The sequence below is a fragment of the Anomaloglossus baeobatrachus genome, chromosome 9 (genome assembly GCF_048569485.1).
Source record: "Anomaloglossus baeobatrachus isolate aAnoBae1 chromosome 9, aAnoBae1.hap1, whole genome shotgun sequence".
In the NCBI taxonomy this organism is placed as follows: domain Eukaryota; kingdom Metazoa; phylum Chordata; class Amphibia; order Anura; family Aromobatidae; genus Anomaloglossus; species Anomaloglossus baeobatrachus.
The window spans coordinates 159,474,485-159,491,765 of NC_134361.1; the positions used below are offsets into that span (position 1 = coordinate 159,474,485).

The 17,281-nt window shown below is 45.8% G+C and overlaps 1 protein-coding gene across 1 annotated transcript in view; it reads left to right on the forward strand.

The window, feature by feature from the left end:
• FAAH2 (fatty acid amide hydrolase 2) overlaps window positions 1-17,281 on the forward strand; it is a 63,093-nt gene that overhangs the window by 36,463 nt on the left and 9,349 nt on the right. The window contains exons 5-7 of the mRNA XM_075324029.1: window positions 6,528-6,663; window positions 15,563-15,680; window positions 16,820-16,939. Of these exons, the coding sequence (XP_075180144.1) occupies window positions 6,528-6,663; window positions 15,563-15,680; window positions 16,820-16,939 (374 nt within the window). The remainder of the gene's footprint in view (window positions 1-6,527; window positions 6,664-15,562; window positions 15,681-16,819; window positions 16,940-17,281) is intronic.

Consider the following 17,281-nt stretch of genomic DNA (forward strand, 5'->3'; position numbering starts at 1 on the left):
CTGACAAGTCTGAAGCAGTGTTACATCTGATTCTTCTCTAAGAGCATATAAGTTTCATAGTATCATAGTATCATAGTTTTTAAGGTTGAAGAGAGACTCTAAGTCCATCTAGTTCAACCCGTAGCCTAACATGTTGATCCAGAGGAAGGCAAAAAAACCCCAATGTGGCAAACAAGTTCCAATGGGGAAAAAATTTCCTTCCTGACTCCACATCCGGCAATCAGACTAGTTCCCTGGATCAATACCCTGTCATAAAATCTAATATACATAACTGGTAATATTAAATTTTTCAAGAAAGGCGTCCAGGCTCTGCTTAAATGTTAGTAGTGAATCACTCATTACAACATCATGCGGCAGAGAGTTCCATAGTCTCACTGCTCGTACAGTAAAGAATCCTCGTCTGTGATTATGATTAAACCTTCTTTCCTCAAGACGTAGCGGATGCCCCCGTGTTCCAGTCGCAGGCCTAGGTGTAAAAAGATCTTTGGAAAGGTCTCTGTACTGTCCCCTCATATATTTATGCATTGTGATTTGTCCCCGGCATAAAATTGACCAATAATAAGTGGGAGCGATCATGCAAGGGAATGAAAAGGTCAGAAGAACTTGCTTTCTCCTGTGAGATGTAATGATAGAAAGCCCTGACTGATGCAGCTACTGTGTAGTATAGATCAGAGCTAAGTGTGATTTAAAAACACTTCCAGATCTTGTCTCATGCCAGTCATTGTGGGAGGAGAGCGGATACAGCAGAGCTGAGTGTCATTACAAACACTTCTGCAGCTTTACTCTGACAGCTCTGTCCCTCCCCACAGACTGATAGTGTCCTCAGAGGAGATCTGATAATCTTTGTAATAACTCTTGGCTCAGTTTTACTCCCCATCACACTGACTGCTGTGAGAGAAGATCAGGAATGATTTTTAATTACTCTCAGCTTAGCTCTACTCCCCTCACCGCCACACTGACTAGTGAGAGGAGATCTGGAAGTGATTGTAATGACTCTCTGCTCAGCTCTACTCCGCTCATCGCCATACTGACTGCTGTGAGAGGAGATCTAGAAGTGTGTGTAATAGCATTCAGCTCTGCATTGTACTACAGAGTAGCTGCAGAAATCAGGCTTGAGATCAAGATCTTATAAATTAGAATGTAAACTTTACAAGTTAATGTACTGCCCCAAGGCTCGGCCGGCTGCCGAGCCGCTCGGATCCGGGCTCGTCGGTGGGTGGCTTGAGCTCCTCCCGGACCCGGGGGTCACGTCGCTCTGAAGGGGTGCTGGCGCTACGTGAGGGGTGGTGTTGGGTGGGGAGGTCCATGGCCAAGGCCGCGGTTGTTTTTGGGGGTTAAGTTCGTGACGCCACCCACGGGTTGTGGTGAATGGATGGACACCACAGCTGCCGCTGATTAGGCTCCCGGGGACGGTGTTGCGCAGCTTGGTGTTGACCCCTCCGTGGGTAGGCGATGATGGTCCCGGGGGCCCGATGGAGCTGAGGAGGGGGGATGCGTGCTGGCTTGTTGTTGCGGTGCGGTGCGCGGCCCAAGGGCACTGTTGTACTCACTATTACAGACACACTGGAGTCTCTGGTATACCAAACAAGATGGTGGACGGTGCCCACAGCCGGCTGCGCTTCTCCCCTTTTTCAGGTTGGTGGTTTCCGCCTTTCTCTTGCACCTCACTTTTAGAAGAATGGTGACTCCTATGCCTGAGCAACGGTAGTCCGCTCCACGGCTTTGTGTGTGCCGGCAGAGCCCGTTTGCCCGCAGACGCTGGCCCGTGGGATCTCGATGCCTGGGCGGTGGCTTTCTATCCCTCTGGTTCTGCTGTTGTCTTCAGTCGGGTCTTGGGTGTTTAAGGACCTAAAGTCCAGACCCCAATCAGTGAATTCGACTCGGTCCAGTGCCTTCTGGGCCTCGTACTGGGTCGGAGTACCCCTCCTGGTGCTCCGGTTTCCAATCGGTTCACCAGTTCGGTACCGGCGGGCCACTACCCGGTCCCTTACTGTTCCACCGGCTGTAATCCCAGCTCCTGCAGGCGGCCACCACCGTCTGCCTCCTGGCCACAGGGTATCTGGGCTCCGACCCAGTTCCCTGACAGACGTCTACACTTTGTTACCACTCTCCTCCACTCCTGTCACTGATCGCTCTGTTTTTCCCGCCTCCGGCTCTCCGAACTCCTCAGTGGGCGTGGCCAACCGCCTGGCTCCGCCCTCCGGGTGTGAACGTCAAGTCCTGAGAGGGGTCACTCAGGGTTTTAAGGTTGGCTGCTGTTACCTTTTTAGGGGAAGGTGTTTGTGTAAGGGCCTACCTGTGACTACCTGGCTAGTCCAGGGCGTCACACTAATATTCCGCAATGAAGAGGAGAAATTAAAAGAACTCAACTCTGCAGCCAATATTCCATGATGTGACCAGTTTAACATGATCATACTTGTGAAAGGTCCTCTTTAAGGTCCAGCTACTGTCTTTTATAACCATTGGCTGTACCTTATCTGTGAGCGATATCACAGGCAGCGTCTTTGTTTTTCTATTATGCATTTCACTTTGAACGAGTTTCACAATGGGTTAAAGGTGAAGATCAGCTGTCATTTTGATCACTGCGATTAGAGTGGTATAAGCTTGTAAATGGCACATTGTGGAACAAAAATCCGCTTTCTATGTACTATTTCACACTGTGGACAATTAGAACGAGATGGACATGTCACTTTTAAGATTTTTATATAAAAAATGTATCCGATTTTAAAAAATAGTGAAGAAGATGATGAGCAGTTAGGTATTGCTTACATATATAATCCTGTATGTAGAATACTTAGAGGCACTCCTAATATTTTTTTGCCTAAACCTGTGTTAATGTATATGTACTATAGTGTAAGTGCGGTAATACCATTCCCTGATCACCGACTTCTCCAGATTGCTGCGCTGCTCCACTCCTCTTCTCACTTTCGTGACTTCTATTCCAACTTGCTGGATTACTCAGTGGTCTATGTGTGAGCCAGAAGTAGATTTTACAATGTAAGACTATGGCGTCTCTCTCTGACATACCAAAGACTTGCTGTACATTGTAAAATGGACTTCAGGGTCACATAAAGTGAGTGAAAAGAGGAGTGGAGCAGCGCAGGAAACTGGAGAAGACTGCGATCCGTGCGTATATTACTGCACTTACACTACTTTACACAGGTTTAAAGGGAACCTCTCACCGGTTTTTCGGCATATAAGCGGCGGCCGCCACCACCAATGAGCCCTTATATACAGCATTCTAACATGCTATATACAGTGCTGGCCAAAAGTATTGGCACCCCTGCAATTCTGTCAGATAATACTCAGTTTCTTCTTGAAAATGATTGAGATCACAAATTATTTGGTATTATTATTTTCATTTAATTTGTCTTCAATGAAAAAGAAAAAAAAAATTTGTCATAAAGCCAAATTGGATATAATTCCACACCAAACATAAAAAAGGGGGTGGACAAAAGTATTGGCACTGTTTGAAAAATCATGTGATGCTTCTCTAATTTGTGTAATTAACAGCACCTGTAACTTACCTGTGGCACCTAACAGGCGTTGGCAATGACTAAATCATACTTGCAGCCAGTTGACATGGATTAAAGTTGACTCAATCTGTCCTGTGTCCTTGTGTGTACCACATTGAGCATGGAGAAAAGAAAGAAGACCAAAGAACTGTCTGAGGACTTGAGAATCCAAATTGTGAGGAAGTATGAGCAATCTCAAGGTTACAAGTCCACCTCCAAAGACCTGAAAGTTCCTGTGTCTACGGTGCGCAGTGTCATCAAGAAGTTTAAAGCCCATGGCACTGTGGCTAACCTCCCTAGATGTGGAAGGAAAAGAAAAATTGACGAGAGATTTCAACGCAAGATTGTGCGGATGGTGGATAAAGAACCTCGACTAACATCCAAACAAGTTCAAGCTGCCCTGCAGTCCGAGAGTACAAAAGTATCAACCCGTACTATCCGTCGGCGTCTGAATGAAAAGGGACTATATGGTAGGATACCCAGGAAGACCCCACTTCTTACCCCGAGACATAAAAAAGCCAGGCTGGAGTTTGCTAAAACGTTTTGGAAGAATGTTCTCTGGTCAGATGAGACAAAAGTTGAGCTTTTTGGGAAAAGCCATCAATATAGAGTTTACAGGAAAAAAAAAAAGAGGTATTCAAAGAAAAGAACACTGTCCCTACAGTCAAACATGGCGGAGGTTCCCTGATGTTTTGGGGTTGCTTTGCTGCCTCTGGCACTGGACTGCTTGACCATGTGCATGGCATTATGAAGTCTAAAGACTACCAACAAATTTTGCAGCATAATGTAGGGCCCATTGTGAGAAAGCTGGGTCTTCCTCAGAGGTCATGGGTCTTCCAGCAGGACAATGACCCAAAACACACTTCAAAAAGCACTAGAAAATGGTTTGATAGAAAGCACTGGAGACTACTAGAGTGGCCAGCAATGAGTCCAGACCTGAATCCAATAGAACACCTGTGGATAGATCTCAAAATGGCAGTTTGGAGAAGGCATCCTTCAAATCTCAGGGACCTGGAGCAGTTTGCCAAAGAAGAACGGTCTAAAATTCCAGCAGAGCATTGTAAGAAACTCATTGATGGTTACCGGAAGCGGTTGTTCGCAGTTATTTTGGCTAAAGGTTGTGCAATCAAGTATTAGGCTAAGGGTGTCAATACTTTTGTCTGGCCCATTTTTGGAGTTTTGTGTGAAATGATCAATGATTTGATTTTTGTTTCATTCTCTTTTGTGTTTTTTCATTCAAGCAAAATAAATGTAGATAATAATACCAAAGAATTTGTGATTGCAATAATTTTTAAGAAGAAACTGAGTATTATCTGACAGAATTGCAGGGGTGCCAATACTTTTGGCCAGCACTGTATAACAGCCCAGGCTGCTGTGTAGAACATAAAAAAACACTTTATAATACTCTCCTAACGGTCGCGCTGCAGTGGAGTTGGGCCATATGGGCGTCTCCATTGTCCGGTGCTGGTGCCTCCTGTTTCGGCCATCTTCGTCCTCTCTCTGAAGCCTGTGTGAATGGCGCATCCTACGTCATACACACTCGCCGGTCCTGCGCAGGCGCACTACAATACTTTGATCTGCCCTGCTCAGGGCAGATCAAAGTGCGCCTGCGCAGGACCTGAATGCCGGCGAGTGTGGATGACGTAGACGCATCATGCACCTCAGCTAGAGGAGGAGGACGAAAATGGCCGAAAGAGGCGCCGCCGGCACCAGACAACGGAGACACCCATCTGACTTAAATCCACCGCAGCGCGACCATTTAGGTAAGTATTATAAAGTGTTTATGTTCTACATAGCCACCTTGGCTCTTATATACAGCATATTAGAACTTTGTATATAAGAACCCAGTGGTGGTGGCCGCAGCTTATATGCCAAAAAACTGGTGTCCGGTTCCCTTTTAAGAAATTAAAAAAAAATATTGTGGATACCTATTTAAAAGAGCTTTACACTGTACCTAATGTTACAAGTGGGAAGATATCTTTGTTAAGGAAAAAGCCATTCTGGTAAAGGAATTCTCCCCTGCTCCAATGATCCTTCTTCACCAGAAACTGATAGACATAGTGACCACTTGTCTGCCAAGCCCACTGATTGACACCAGGTGACTGGTGGACGGGGTATCATCACTTTTGGTCTGATGAAGATTGATGGACACCATCAGAGTGCAATAGAATTAAAGGGAACCTGTCGCTGCCTGTGGTTCAGGCAGCATGAATAAGAGCCTGGCTGCGCATTTGAAACCAACTAGGTCTTCCTCGGAAATACTGAGGTGTTTTTCAGAGAATATGTAGTTTGAAAAGCCAAATGGGGACCATAGGTTGGGGCAGCATAAATTTAATGACCAATTCCCTTTAACTAAAATTTGTCACGGAGTAAAGAACTAAATGCAAGTGAAGTTATTATTCCTGTGGTTTGTAACTGAGGCCGACACTTATAATAAAAATATTAATTTTAACTGTGTAATGATTTACGAACTGTTTTTCATGGCTAAAACATTGTCTAAAGAAACTCTCTCAAAAATGTGCCTAAGTTCCAATGTAGAAATGACTCTGGGATCAGTTATGTGATCTGATATTTGAAATGTGTAAGCATAGATTCGTTGATTTGATTCCTATCCAAATATATATTTTTTTTTTTGTAAGAACCTTTCTGTTCTGAGATAAATGTTGTCAGATTTAGGGTGGACTCATCATGTCTGCTGCTTGTAGTCATAGCGTTTATTGGGAGGGTTTACCTCTGCTGCTGCTTCTGTCCTCTGTGTACTGCTCCATACTACACAAGAATCTTGCATTATTTCTTATAGAACTATCCAGCATGAACTAATGACAGCACGGATCTCCCCTGTGTTTATCTGTTGCACACCAATAGTCTTCTAACCTCCCTTATAGTGGTATCTTCTAGTTAAAATGCATAAAGTCTCACATATCTGTCAAAATAGTGAGACAGTGGAGAGCAAAGGAAGCAATGAAAAAAGAAAAGAAGCACTTGGTTGTCAATAATTGTTTTTTTTAACAGGTATTGTGCCCAATGATGGGCAGTTTCCTGACGCTCATGGCTCGCGTACTGAACTTTTGGGCACTGGCCCAATGTGTAGATATGCAGAAGATCTTCCGCTTGTCCTAAAAGTCATGGCTGGAAAGGGTGTTGAAAAGTGAGTGGCAGGTACCTTTTCACTCCTTGAACTTTCAAAATGTATTCGGATGGTTGTGATAAAAAGTTGCTGGAATGTGGAGTAGTATATTGCTAATGATTTTGCTGCACAGTAACTCACATAAAAGTTAATGTAGTGTACCATCAAACAGCGATGCCATTACTATACCCGAACGTCTGGCTTTTCCTTCAAGTAAATGGTGCATGTAAAAAACAGTTGCGCTCGTCTTGGCAAAGAAGGAAGATCTCATTGTTTCCCAAGAAGAACTGAGAAGGTTCACTGGACACAGAAAACTGTCGTTCCCCATCTACTAAGATCCTCTAGTTTTATTTCCAAAGAAGTACTTTCAGAAAAGGGGGGGAAAAAAACCACATATAGTAAAAAAGGTTTTTGTTTTCCCCAGAAAAAGTTTTAGGCTACTTTTTTGCACTTACAAACTGCTTTAAAATAAGATTGTCTATATGAGGTAGTCAAGAGTCCACAGTGCCTGGCCTGGATGTTGTATTGAGTCCCCCAACGCATGCTTATTAGCCATGTTATTGGCATTATATATAGTTGCACCACTCAGTGTTAAAGTGAACCTGTAATGTCCTCAAATACCATTAAACTCAACCTCAACTTGGTCCGCAAAAAACAAGCTTTCGTATATTATGTGGATGGAAAACTAAGTTATTGCTCTTGGTAGATAAGAAGGAAAAACTAAATCCAAGAAAAATGGCTGGGTTTCCATAGGGTTAAAGAAGTTGTCCAGTTACCAAAACTGATTTTTTTTTTTTCCTGATAAATCTTGCTAATATGTGCCCCTCAACACATCTATTATGTTTTTTCAGCAAAATTAGCTTTTATTGTGCACTAGCAGCACATGCTCATTGCTGGCTCCAGCTCTGATGGGGTTAATCTCTCCTCTGACTTCCTGTGTTCTGTTCCTACAAGTCCCAGAATTCTTTGTGGCTCTAGGGCGGTGTCTAGCTTATCTAACACACCCATTGTGTCTAATACACCCACTCTGCTGTCAGACCAAACCCTCCTCCCTGCCTCTTCCCAGTGGATGTACTGAGAGCAATCACACAGACAGCAGCAGCTCTACACAGCCAGGGGAAGAAAGTGTGTGTGCGCGTATATACAGTGTATGTGTATGTGTGTGCGTATATACAGTGTGTGTGCGTATATACAGTGTGTGTGCGTATATACAGTGTGTGTGCGTATATACAGTGTGTGTGTGTATATACAGTGTGTGTGCGTATATACAGTGTGTGTGTGAGTGTGTATGTGTGTGTGTATGTCATACTCACCTGTCTGCAGGGTCCCGGTGCCATGCCCGCTCCCAGCTCCTGTCTCGGTACCGCCGCTCTGGCTGTGTGCAGTCTCCCCGGGGCACGTACGAAGCTTGCAGGACCTGGCGGTGGATCACCTGATGCAGTCACCTGACGCATCAGCTGATCGTAATTCTCGCGGTGTCGCCCGGCCGGCTATCAGCTGATCCTGCCGTCAGGGGACTTCATCAGCTGATTACCGGCAGATCCTGAAGTGATGGGCCAGGATCAGACTCCGCTGCAGGAGCTGCCGGTAATCAGCACAGACGTGAGTATTTATTTATTTATTTCTTTTTCTACTGATGCATCAGCTGATTGTATAATCGGCTTTTATACAATCAGCTGCTGTGTCGTGTGATTCACATCCTTTAACCTGACACATCATCTGATCGCTTTGCCTTCCAGCAAACCGATCAGATGATATTGGATCCGGATTGGGCGGCGCGGGACCCTTGACCCAGGATTACTGCGGAGGGGGGTTTATTTCAATAAAGATGGAGTCACTAATTGTGTTGTGTTTTATTTCTAATAAAAATATTTTTCTGGGTGTTGTGTTTTTTTTTTTTATCATTACTAGAAATTCATGGTGGCCATGTCTAATATTGGCGTGACACCATGAATTTCAAGCTTAGGGCCAGCTGATAATATACAGCTAGCCCTAACTCCATTATTACCCAGCTAGCCACCCGGCATCAGGGCAGCTGGAAGAGTTGGATACAGCGCCAGAAGATGGCGCTTCTATGAAAGCGCCATTTTCTGGGGTGGCTGCGGACTGCAATTCGCAGTGGGGGTGCCCAGAAAGCTTGGGCACCCTTCACTGTGGATTCCAATCCCCAGCTGCCTAGTTGTACCCGGCTGGACACCAAAATTAGGCGAAGCTTACGTCATTTTTTTTTTTTTTTTTTAAATTATTTCATGAAATTCATGAAATAATTAAAAAAAAAAAAAAAGGGCTTCTCTATATTTTTGGTTCCCAGCCGGGTACAAATAGGCAGCTGGGGGTTGGGGACAGCCCGTACCTGCCAGCTGTACCCGGCTAGCATACAAAAATATGGCGAAGCCCATGTCATTTTTTTTTTCTTTTTGGGTAAAAAACTGCATACAGTCCTGGATGGAGGATGCTGAGCCTTGTAATTCTGCAGCTGCTGTCTGCTCTCCTGCATACACTAGTGAATGGAGGATGCTGAGCCTTGTAGTTCTGCAGCTGCTGTCTGCTCTCCTGCATACACTAGTGAATGGAGGATGCTGAGCCTTGTAGTTCTGCAGCTGCTGTCTGCTCTCCTGCATACACTAGTGAATGGAGGATGCTGAGCCTTGTAGTTCTGCAGCTGCTGTCTGCTCTCCTGCATACACTAGTGAATGGAGGATGCTGAGTCTTGTAGTTCTGCAGCTGCTGTCTGCTCTCTTGCATACAGTCCTGGATGAAGGATGCTGAGCCTTGTAGTTCTGCAGCTGCTGTCTGCTCTCCTGCATACACTAGTGAATGGAGGATGCTGAGCCTTGTAGTTCTGCAGCTGCTGTCTGCTCTCCTGCATACAGTCCTGGATGAAAGATGCTGAGCCTTGTAGTTCTGCAGCTGCTGTCTGCTCTCCTGCATACACTAGTGAATGGAGGATGCTGAGCCTTGTAGTTCTGCAGCTGCTGTCTGCTCTCCTGCATACACTAGTGAATGGAGGATGCTGAGCCTTGTAGTTTTGCAGCTGTTGTCTGCTCTCCTGCATACACTAGTGAATGGAGGATGCTGAGCCTTGTAGTTCTGCAGCTGCTGTCTGCTCTCCTGCATACACTAGTGAATGGAGGATGCTGAGCCTTGTAGTTCTGCAGCTGCTGTCTGCTCTCCTGCATACAATGAACATTTTGAATAAGGAAATGACATCAGACCTTTTTTTTTTTTTTCATCAACAATCTTTAATGGCATTGTGCACGGATTAAAAACGCAGTGAGCAAAAACGCAGCAAAAAACGCACCAAATCGCGGCAAAAACGTGACATGCAGCACCGCAGGTGACAGAGCAGAGCAAGTTGGTGACATGCTCTGCTCTGACACATAGTGTGCTGCATGTCACTGTATCCACTCTGGGACTTGTTGTGCAGGTGACCGGATGATACATGTCACTAACTGCCCCACTCTGTGATTTCTGCTGCATAGTAACAACTGTATACACTCTCACCTGAACAACAAGTCCCATAGTGGAGACAGTTAGTGACATGTAGCATCCGGTCACCTGCACAACAAGTACCAGAGTGGAGAAAGATAGTGACATGCAGCACACTATGTGTCAGAGCAGAGCATGTCACTGTCTCCACTCCGCTGACCTCACAGCCCGTACACGCTGCGATGGATGCAGGGGGACACAGAACAAGTAATCGGCCGACACTGGAGTCATCTGATTACTTGGGATGAATGAGCAGTAAAATGCTCTGGTGCTTGATGGGCGAAGCCCATGCCGATTTTTTTTTTTAAAAAAAATTCATTAAAAATAAAAAAACAAAAAAATCACATTGTTTGTGGGCTCCCGCTGCATTTTCTATTGCTAAGGGTAACCAAAGCAGCTACTGGCTGCTAGCCCCCCCTGCTTGGTGTTACTTTCACTGGCAATAGAAATGCAGGGAAGCATTTTTTTTTTTTATAAAGGTTTTTCCCTGAAAACGTTTTTAAGAAAATGACGTGGGCTTCGCCATATTTTTGTATGCTAGCCAGGTACAGCAGGCAGCTACGGGCTGCCCCCAACCCCCAGCTGCCTTGTTGTACCCGGCTGGGAACCAAAAATATAGAGAAGCCCTTTTTTTTCACGAATTTCATGAAATAATTAAAAAAAAAAAAAAATGATGTGGGCTTTACCAAATTTTTGAGTCCAGCCAGGTACAACTAGGCAGCTGGGGATTGGAATCCACAGTGCAAGGTTGCCCAAACTTTCTGGGCCCCCCACTGCGAATTGCAGTCCACAGCTGCCCCAGAAAATGGCGCTTTCATAGAAGCGCCATCTTCAGGCGCTGTATCCAACTCTTCCAGTGGCCCTGGTGGCAGGTGGCACGCTGGGTAATAAGGGGTTAATACCAGCTATGTTTTACAAGCTGGTATAAAGCCCGAGATTCTTAATGTCAGGCCAAGTTTAACCTGGCCATTAAGAATCTCCAACAAAGGGTTTAAAAAAAAAAAAAAAAAAAGACATTACACAGAGAAAAATACTTTATTAGAAATAAATACACAGACACAGTAGGGACTCCATGTTTATTACTCCCTCTCACCCCTCCACGATGGAGAGATTTCTGTACTGACCATGCCAGGAGAGAGCGAGGAAAAAGAGCGAGCGGGGGGGAGGAAAAGAGAGCGAGCGGGGGGGGAGGAAAAGAGAGCGAGCGGGGGGGGAGGAAAAGAGAGCGAGCGGGGGCGGAGGAAAAGAGAGCGAGCGGGGGGGGAAGAGAGCGAGCGGGGGGGGAAGAGAGCGAGCGGGGGGAAAGAGAGCGAGCGGGGGGAAAGAGAGCGAGCGGGGGGAAAGAGAGCGAGCGGGGGGAGAGAGAGCGAGGGGCAGGAAAGAGAGCGAGGGGCGGGAAAGAGAGCGAGGGGGGAAGAAAAGAGAGCGAGGGGGGGGAGAGCGAGGGGGGGAGAAGAGAGCGAGGGGGGAGAAGAGAGCGAGGGGGGGAGAAGAGAGCGAGGGGGGGGGAGTAGAGGGGGGGAGAAGAGAGCGAGGGGGGGAGTAGAGGGGGGGGAGTAGAGGGGGGGAGAAGAGAGCGAGGGGGGGAGTAGAGGGGGGGGGAGTAGAGGGGGGGAGAAGAGAGCGAGGGGGGGAGTAGAGGGGGGGGAGAGAAGAGTGGAGGGAGAGAAGAGTGGGGAAAGAGGGGGGGCAGAGGTGCTCTGTCACCAACTGTCTCCACTCTGTGACTTGTGGTGCAGGTGACATAGTGCAGACAGTTGGTCCCATGCAGCAGGACAGATGGCAGAGCACAGCGGTGACATGCCTGTCAGTGTCTTGCTGCTGGGAGGAGCAGATGATCACACTGCCCGACACCGGCCGCTCTCCTGACATCGCAGCAGAGCGGGCGGGTGGGGAGTGGGCGGCACGGTGGCTCAGTGGTTAGCACTGCAGCCTTGCAGCGCTGGGGTCCTGGGTTCAAATCCCACAAAGGACACCATCTGCAAGGAGTTTGTATGTTCTCCCCGTGTTTGCGTGGGTTTCCTCCGGGTACTCCGGTTTCCTCCCACACTCCAAAGACATACAGATAGGGACTCTAGATTGTGAGCCCCAATGGGGACAGTGTTGCAAATGTATGTAAAGTGCTGTGGAATTAATAGCGCTATATAAATGAATAAAATTATTATTATTATTATTATCAGATACTTACGTGCAGGGGGGAATTCAGCTGAAGAACCACCCCCTGTACTGCACTCTGGCGCCCCGTGCCTCACCATTTGCAGGACGCTTTGCCGGCTCCACACTGACGTCCTCCGGATCCTCCCCTCGATGCTGAGCTGTGACGTGCCGTAGTCACCGCCCACAGCCCTGTCACTCAATCTGAGTGGTGCCAGCCTCCTGTGACGTACCCGACCAGTTTGAGAGCCCGGAAATGCCGGGACGTCAGAGGATGCTGGCGGCCACAGTTCCAGGGGGTCATGTGACCGGCACTGAGCGTGCAGCATAGCGCCGCTCAGTGCCAGAAATGGAAATACAAGCCAATGGAGAAAATACCTAGAATTGTAAGTAGAACTTCTACAGAAAATAAAAAAAATGGGTGAACCACCCATTTAAATCCATTTTGAGAGTGCAATAAAATAGCCGAAAACCTTCTTTAGGTAATAGATGGTTTTTCATTGTGATCTGTGGTTGTTTGATTTTATCAAAGTACTAGGGGAGTAGAACAAAATGACTTAGATGGCGGATGAAGAGTTTCTCGTGTCCAGTGAAGCTTCCTGAAATGATAGGCAGGCGGTTTCTTCTCTTTCTCTCCTAGTAGAAATCAATTATTTTTTTTAACAGTAAAGGCCAGGAAAGCCCTTTTGAACTTTTCTTTAAATAGGGCTTAAGTAGACCTTTCAGGATCAGTAACTTTTGTAGCTCTACCTCTTCCTGTTATCTTGTTGTAATCTCCGTAGAATTCACTGTGGCATAGTAACGAGTCAAGCATATTTAAATACAAACTGAAATGCCTTGCCTTGCTCCCACCTCTCAGTGCTGGCATCAGTGATAGTAAATCTGAATTGAATTTGCACTGCTGCCCCCACCCTTACTTCCTCCCACCTCTCAGCAGTATTAGTGAATGCACTGAGAGGTGCATGGGGGGAGCAGTGAATATGTAAACTGTATTTGCATACACTTGACTAGTGTGCTGGAGACACTGATTTCAACAGAGATTACAACAAGATAACAGGATAAGGTAGAACAATAAAACTTACTGATACTGAAAGGTCTCCTTTAGGGGTGCTTCACACACAGCGAGATCGCTGCCGAGATCGCTGCTGAGTCACGCTTTTTGTGACGCAGCAGTGACCTCATTAGCGATCTCGCTGTGTGTGACAATGAGCAGCGATCTGGCCCCTGCTGCGAGATCGCTGCTCGTTATACACAGCCCTGGTTCGTTTTCTTCAAAGGCGCTCTCCCGCTGTGACACACAGATCGCTGTGTGTGACAGCGAGAGAGCGACAAATGAAGCGAGCAGGGAGTAGGAGCCGGCGTCTGGCAGCTGCGGAGGCTGGTAACTAAGATAAACATCGGGTAACCAAGGTGGTAACCAATATTTACCTTAGTTACCAGCCTCCGCAGCTCTCACGCTGCCTGTGCTGCCGGCTCCGGCTCTCTGCACATGTAGCTGCTGTACACATCGGGTTAATTAACCCGATGTGTACTGTAGCTAGGAGAGCAAGGAGCCAGCGCTCAATGTGTGCGGCTCCCTGCTCCCTGCACACACAGCTAAGCGGTGTGCGCTGGTAACTAATGTAAACATCGGGTAACCATACCCGATGTTTACCTTAGTTACCAGTGTCCGCAGCTTCCAGACGCCGGCTCCGTGTAAGCGCAGCGTCGCTTGCATGTCGCTGCTGGCTGGGGGCTGGTCGCTGGTGAGATCTGCCTGTTTGACAGCTCACCAGCGACCATGTAGCGATGCAGCAGCGATCCTGACCAGGTCAGATCGCTGGTCGGATCGCTGCTGCATCGCTAAAGTGTGAAGGTACCCTAAGCCCTATTTAAAGATATTAGTATTGTACTACAAAATCACCTGACAGATTCCCTTTAATTCAATAATGGATCTGGATTTGTAAAGTCATAAAGTTTTGTAATTTAATTCATAACATTCCTTCGCTCATTTCTATTCTTAACACTATGCTGAAAGTAGTGTCTTGTCTGCCTAGTTGATTCTGTGTTAAAGAAAACATGACAGCTTTCCCAGGCACCCAAACCACCATGGATTTCTTGCTACTATTAAGCGCTTAATAACAAGCCAGAAAACTATTTTGTAACTACAGTGGCGATATGCTCATTTTTTGATGACTAGTCGTGGGGGGTGTTGCTTTCCCCAAATTAGTAATTCCACTAATCATATTATTATGCCCATATAGGCTTGAGTAAGATGATTTGCAAGAGCAGCGTTTACAAGCTCTGTGTATGCACCCTGATTTCATGGCGTACTGCACATGTCCTGGAAGGCAACACCGATGGTGTAGGACACGGCTAGCAGCTAGATTTGCAGAGCCAGTGGTAAAGACTGGTCTGAGTCCTGAGGGACCACTGCCTCATACTGGTGTGATAACATGATTAGGGGAATGATTAGTTTGGGAACAAAAGTACCCCCCAAGATTAGTAACTAGTGATGAGCGAGCACTACCATGCTCGGGTGCTTCATTCTCATAACGAGCAGTTGGATGCTCTGATGGACACGATTCGAGCACAGAGTATAATGGAAGTCAATCGGGAACTTTTTTGGAAGGGTATAATGGAAGTCAATGGGGACTATTTAAGAAAGGTATAATGGAAGTCAATGGGTGACTTTTTAGGAAGGGAATAATGGAAGTCAACGGGGACTTTTTAGGAAGGGTATTATGGTAGCAATAATTACTTAATAGTGTTTGAGGGAAGGTGACAGGTTCCCTTTAATAGCTGATTTCAATGTCCGGTCTACCAAAGATACCAACAACGTATAGTGCTTTTCTTTAGACTGCAGGTCAAGGTACATCCATACTCTGAGAGTGACTCTCTCCTGCCCCATACTCGGACACTTTCCTGCTGCCCCATTCTCAAAATTAAGGGTGTCCCGGTGGATAGCTTTCCCTCAATGATATCCTAGAAGTAGGCCATCAAATGCTGAGATAGGAAAATAATTAATACAAGTAAGTGATGGGGAACCAGCAATACGTTAGTCACCGATTGTCCCGATTTTACTCACAACACTTGGGCTGAAAGATGGTGGGGTTTATGTAACACACTTTTGGCTGCATCGGGGCATTAGCCGGAGGCACAAGGCATAAACACCCTCAGAAATGTTGACCACTACGCAATTGTCTAAATCGGACATGAAATATTTGATGTTTTCTTCTCTTTATGTACAGTGCATGTGCTCTCACTCTTTTCTTAACGCACCGTTGATATTTCATAGGCTTTCCCTTAATAAAGAAGTGTCCCTGCGTAGTCTGAAGTATTTTTCCATGGAGAATGACGGCGGTTGCTTGTTTGTGTCTCCGATGGATAAAGATTTAGTCGAAGCACAAAGGAAGGTGAGCAGCTTCTTGTCAGCACTTATATGGAGCACATTCTTGTCTTTCGACTATTTAGTTTATGGAATGGAAGTTTAGTTCTTGAAGGACAAGGAGAAGTAGTGCATGATGTATGGTCTGTGCAAACGCAAATTGCCTACTCTAAACCATCCATTAAAAAGTAGTTCTACGTTTCCTATGTCTTCACGATTGTAATCCTGTTCTCAGTTAAAGGGAATCTATCACCAGGTTTTTGCCACCTAATCTGAGAGCAGTACAATGTAGATAGAGACCCTGTTTCAACTGATGTGTCGCTTACTGGGCTCCTTGCTATAGTTATGATGAAATCCGTGTTTTATCAGCATGGGATTATCACTAGAGGACTAGTAAACCTGCTGCTAATGAGTCCTCCATATTCATCAGCTCTGTATAACTCCATCCCAACAATGATTGGCAGCTTTCTGCCTATGCACAGTGTAAACAGAAAGCTGCTAATTAGTGGTGTGGGTGGGGTTATACAGAGCTCACATTCAGAGAACTGCTAGTTCTGCAAAAAAGGAAAACTGGTATTTTTTCAAAACTGCAGCAAGCAGCCCAGGGATGGTTACATTGCTTGAATCGAGGACTCTGTCTCTAAATTATGCTCTTCTCAGACTGGTGACAGATCTGAAACAATAATATCATGGCCCCAATTCATCAGAACTAGCGATTTTTTCATGACTGTCTTTTGAGGACAAGCTCATGGTTGATTAAGAGGTGCATGCATCAACATGAAACTGGGGCATCTAACAACTGAAGTGCTCCCTAGTGCCCTATGCCAGAATCCTTACTCTAGTCATGGACAGGAGTGATCTTTCCGGCATGAGCCACGCCACAGATGGTGGTGAATTAGACCGGCTTTGGCGTCACATCCTGTTGTGCCCCCATCTTGCCTGGCCATTTTTTCAGAGCTGGGAGAATCTAGCATGAAAATGTCAAAAGTTGTAACATTTTGGTGCAACAGCAAGTTGTTGCGAATGTTTGTGACTTTTTTAAGCTTTTTTACCAGAATGTGATGAATCGGTCCCCATGTTTTTAATTTTTTGTCTCCAAAAAGGCTCTAGGGATGACTGGTTAAATTTTTTTTTTAAAAAAAATGTAAAACTCGTCTGATTCTACAGGTGATCAAACATCTAGAAGCCGACCTTGGAGTTAATGTGCAGCCGATCAACATATACAACCTACGTTACTCTTTCCAGATCTGGTCGGCGGCCATGTCTTCTGATGGGGATGAAGTGGAGGTAAATACTATTTGTTCTGAGTTCTCACAGGTTCTTCAGGAGTGAAAAGTATAAATATGTGCACTGTATTTATTGGCATTTCTATTTTAAAGGTTAGCAATGATATTGACTTAAAAATATATTGAGTCATGTAACCAGAGAAATGATATTTAATTTAAAGGGAACCTGTCAGGTGATTCTTGCTGCCCTAACCTTTTTGTTTCCTACCTATTAGCCAATTCCTTACCCATCTGCAAAAAAATCATTACTACCTACGTTAAATCTGTTGACAGTAACAGTTACCTACATTTCTCCACTGACTTCTAAACGCATTTGTAGGAATTATACACTTTCCAACGACTA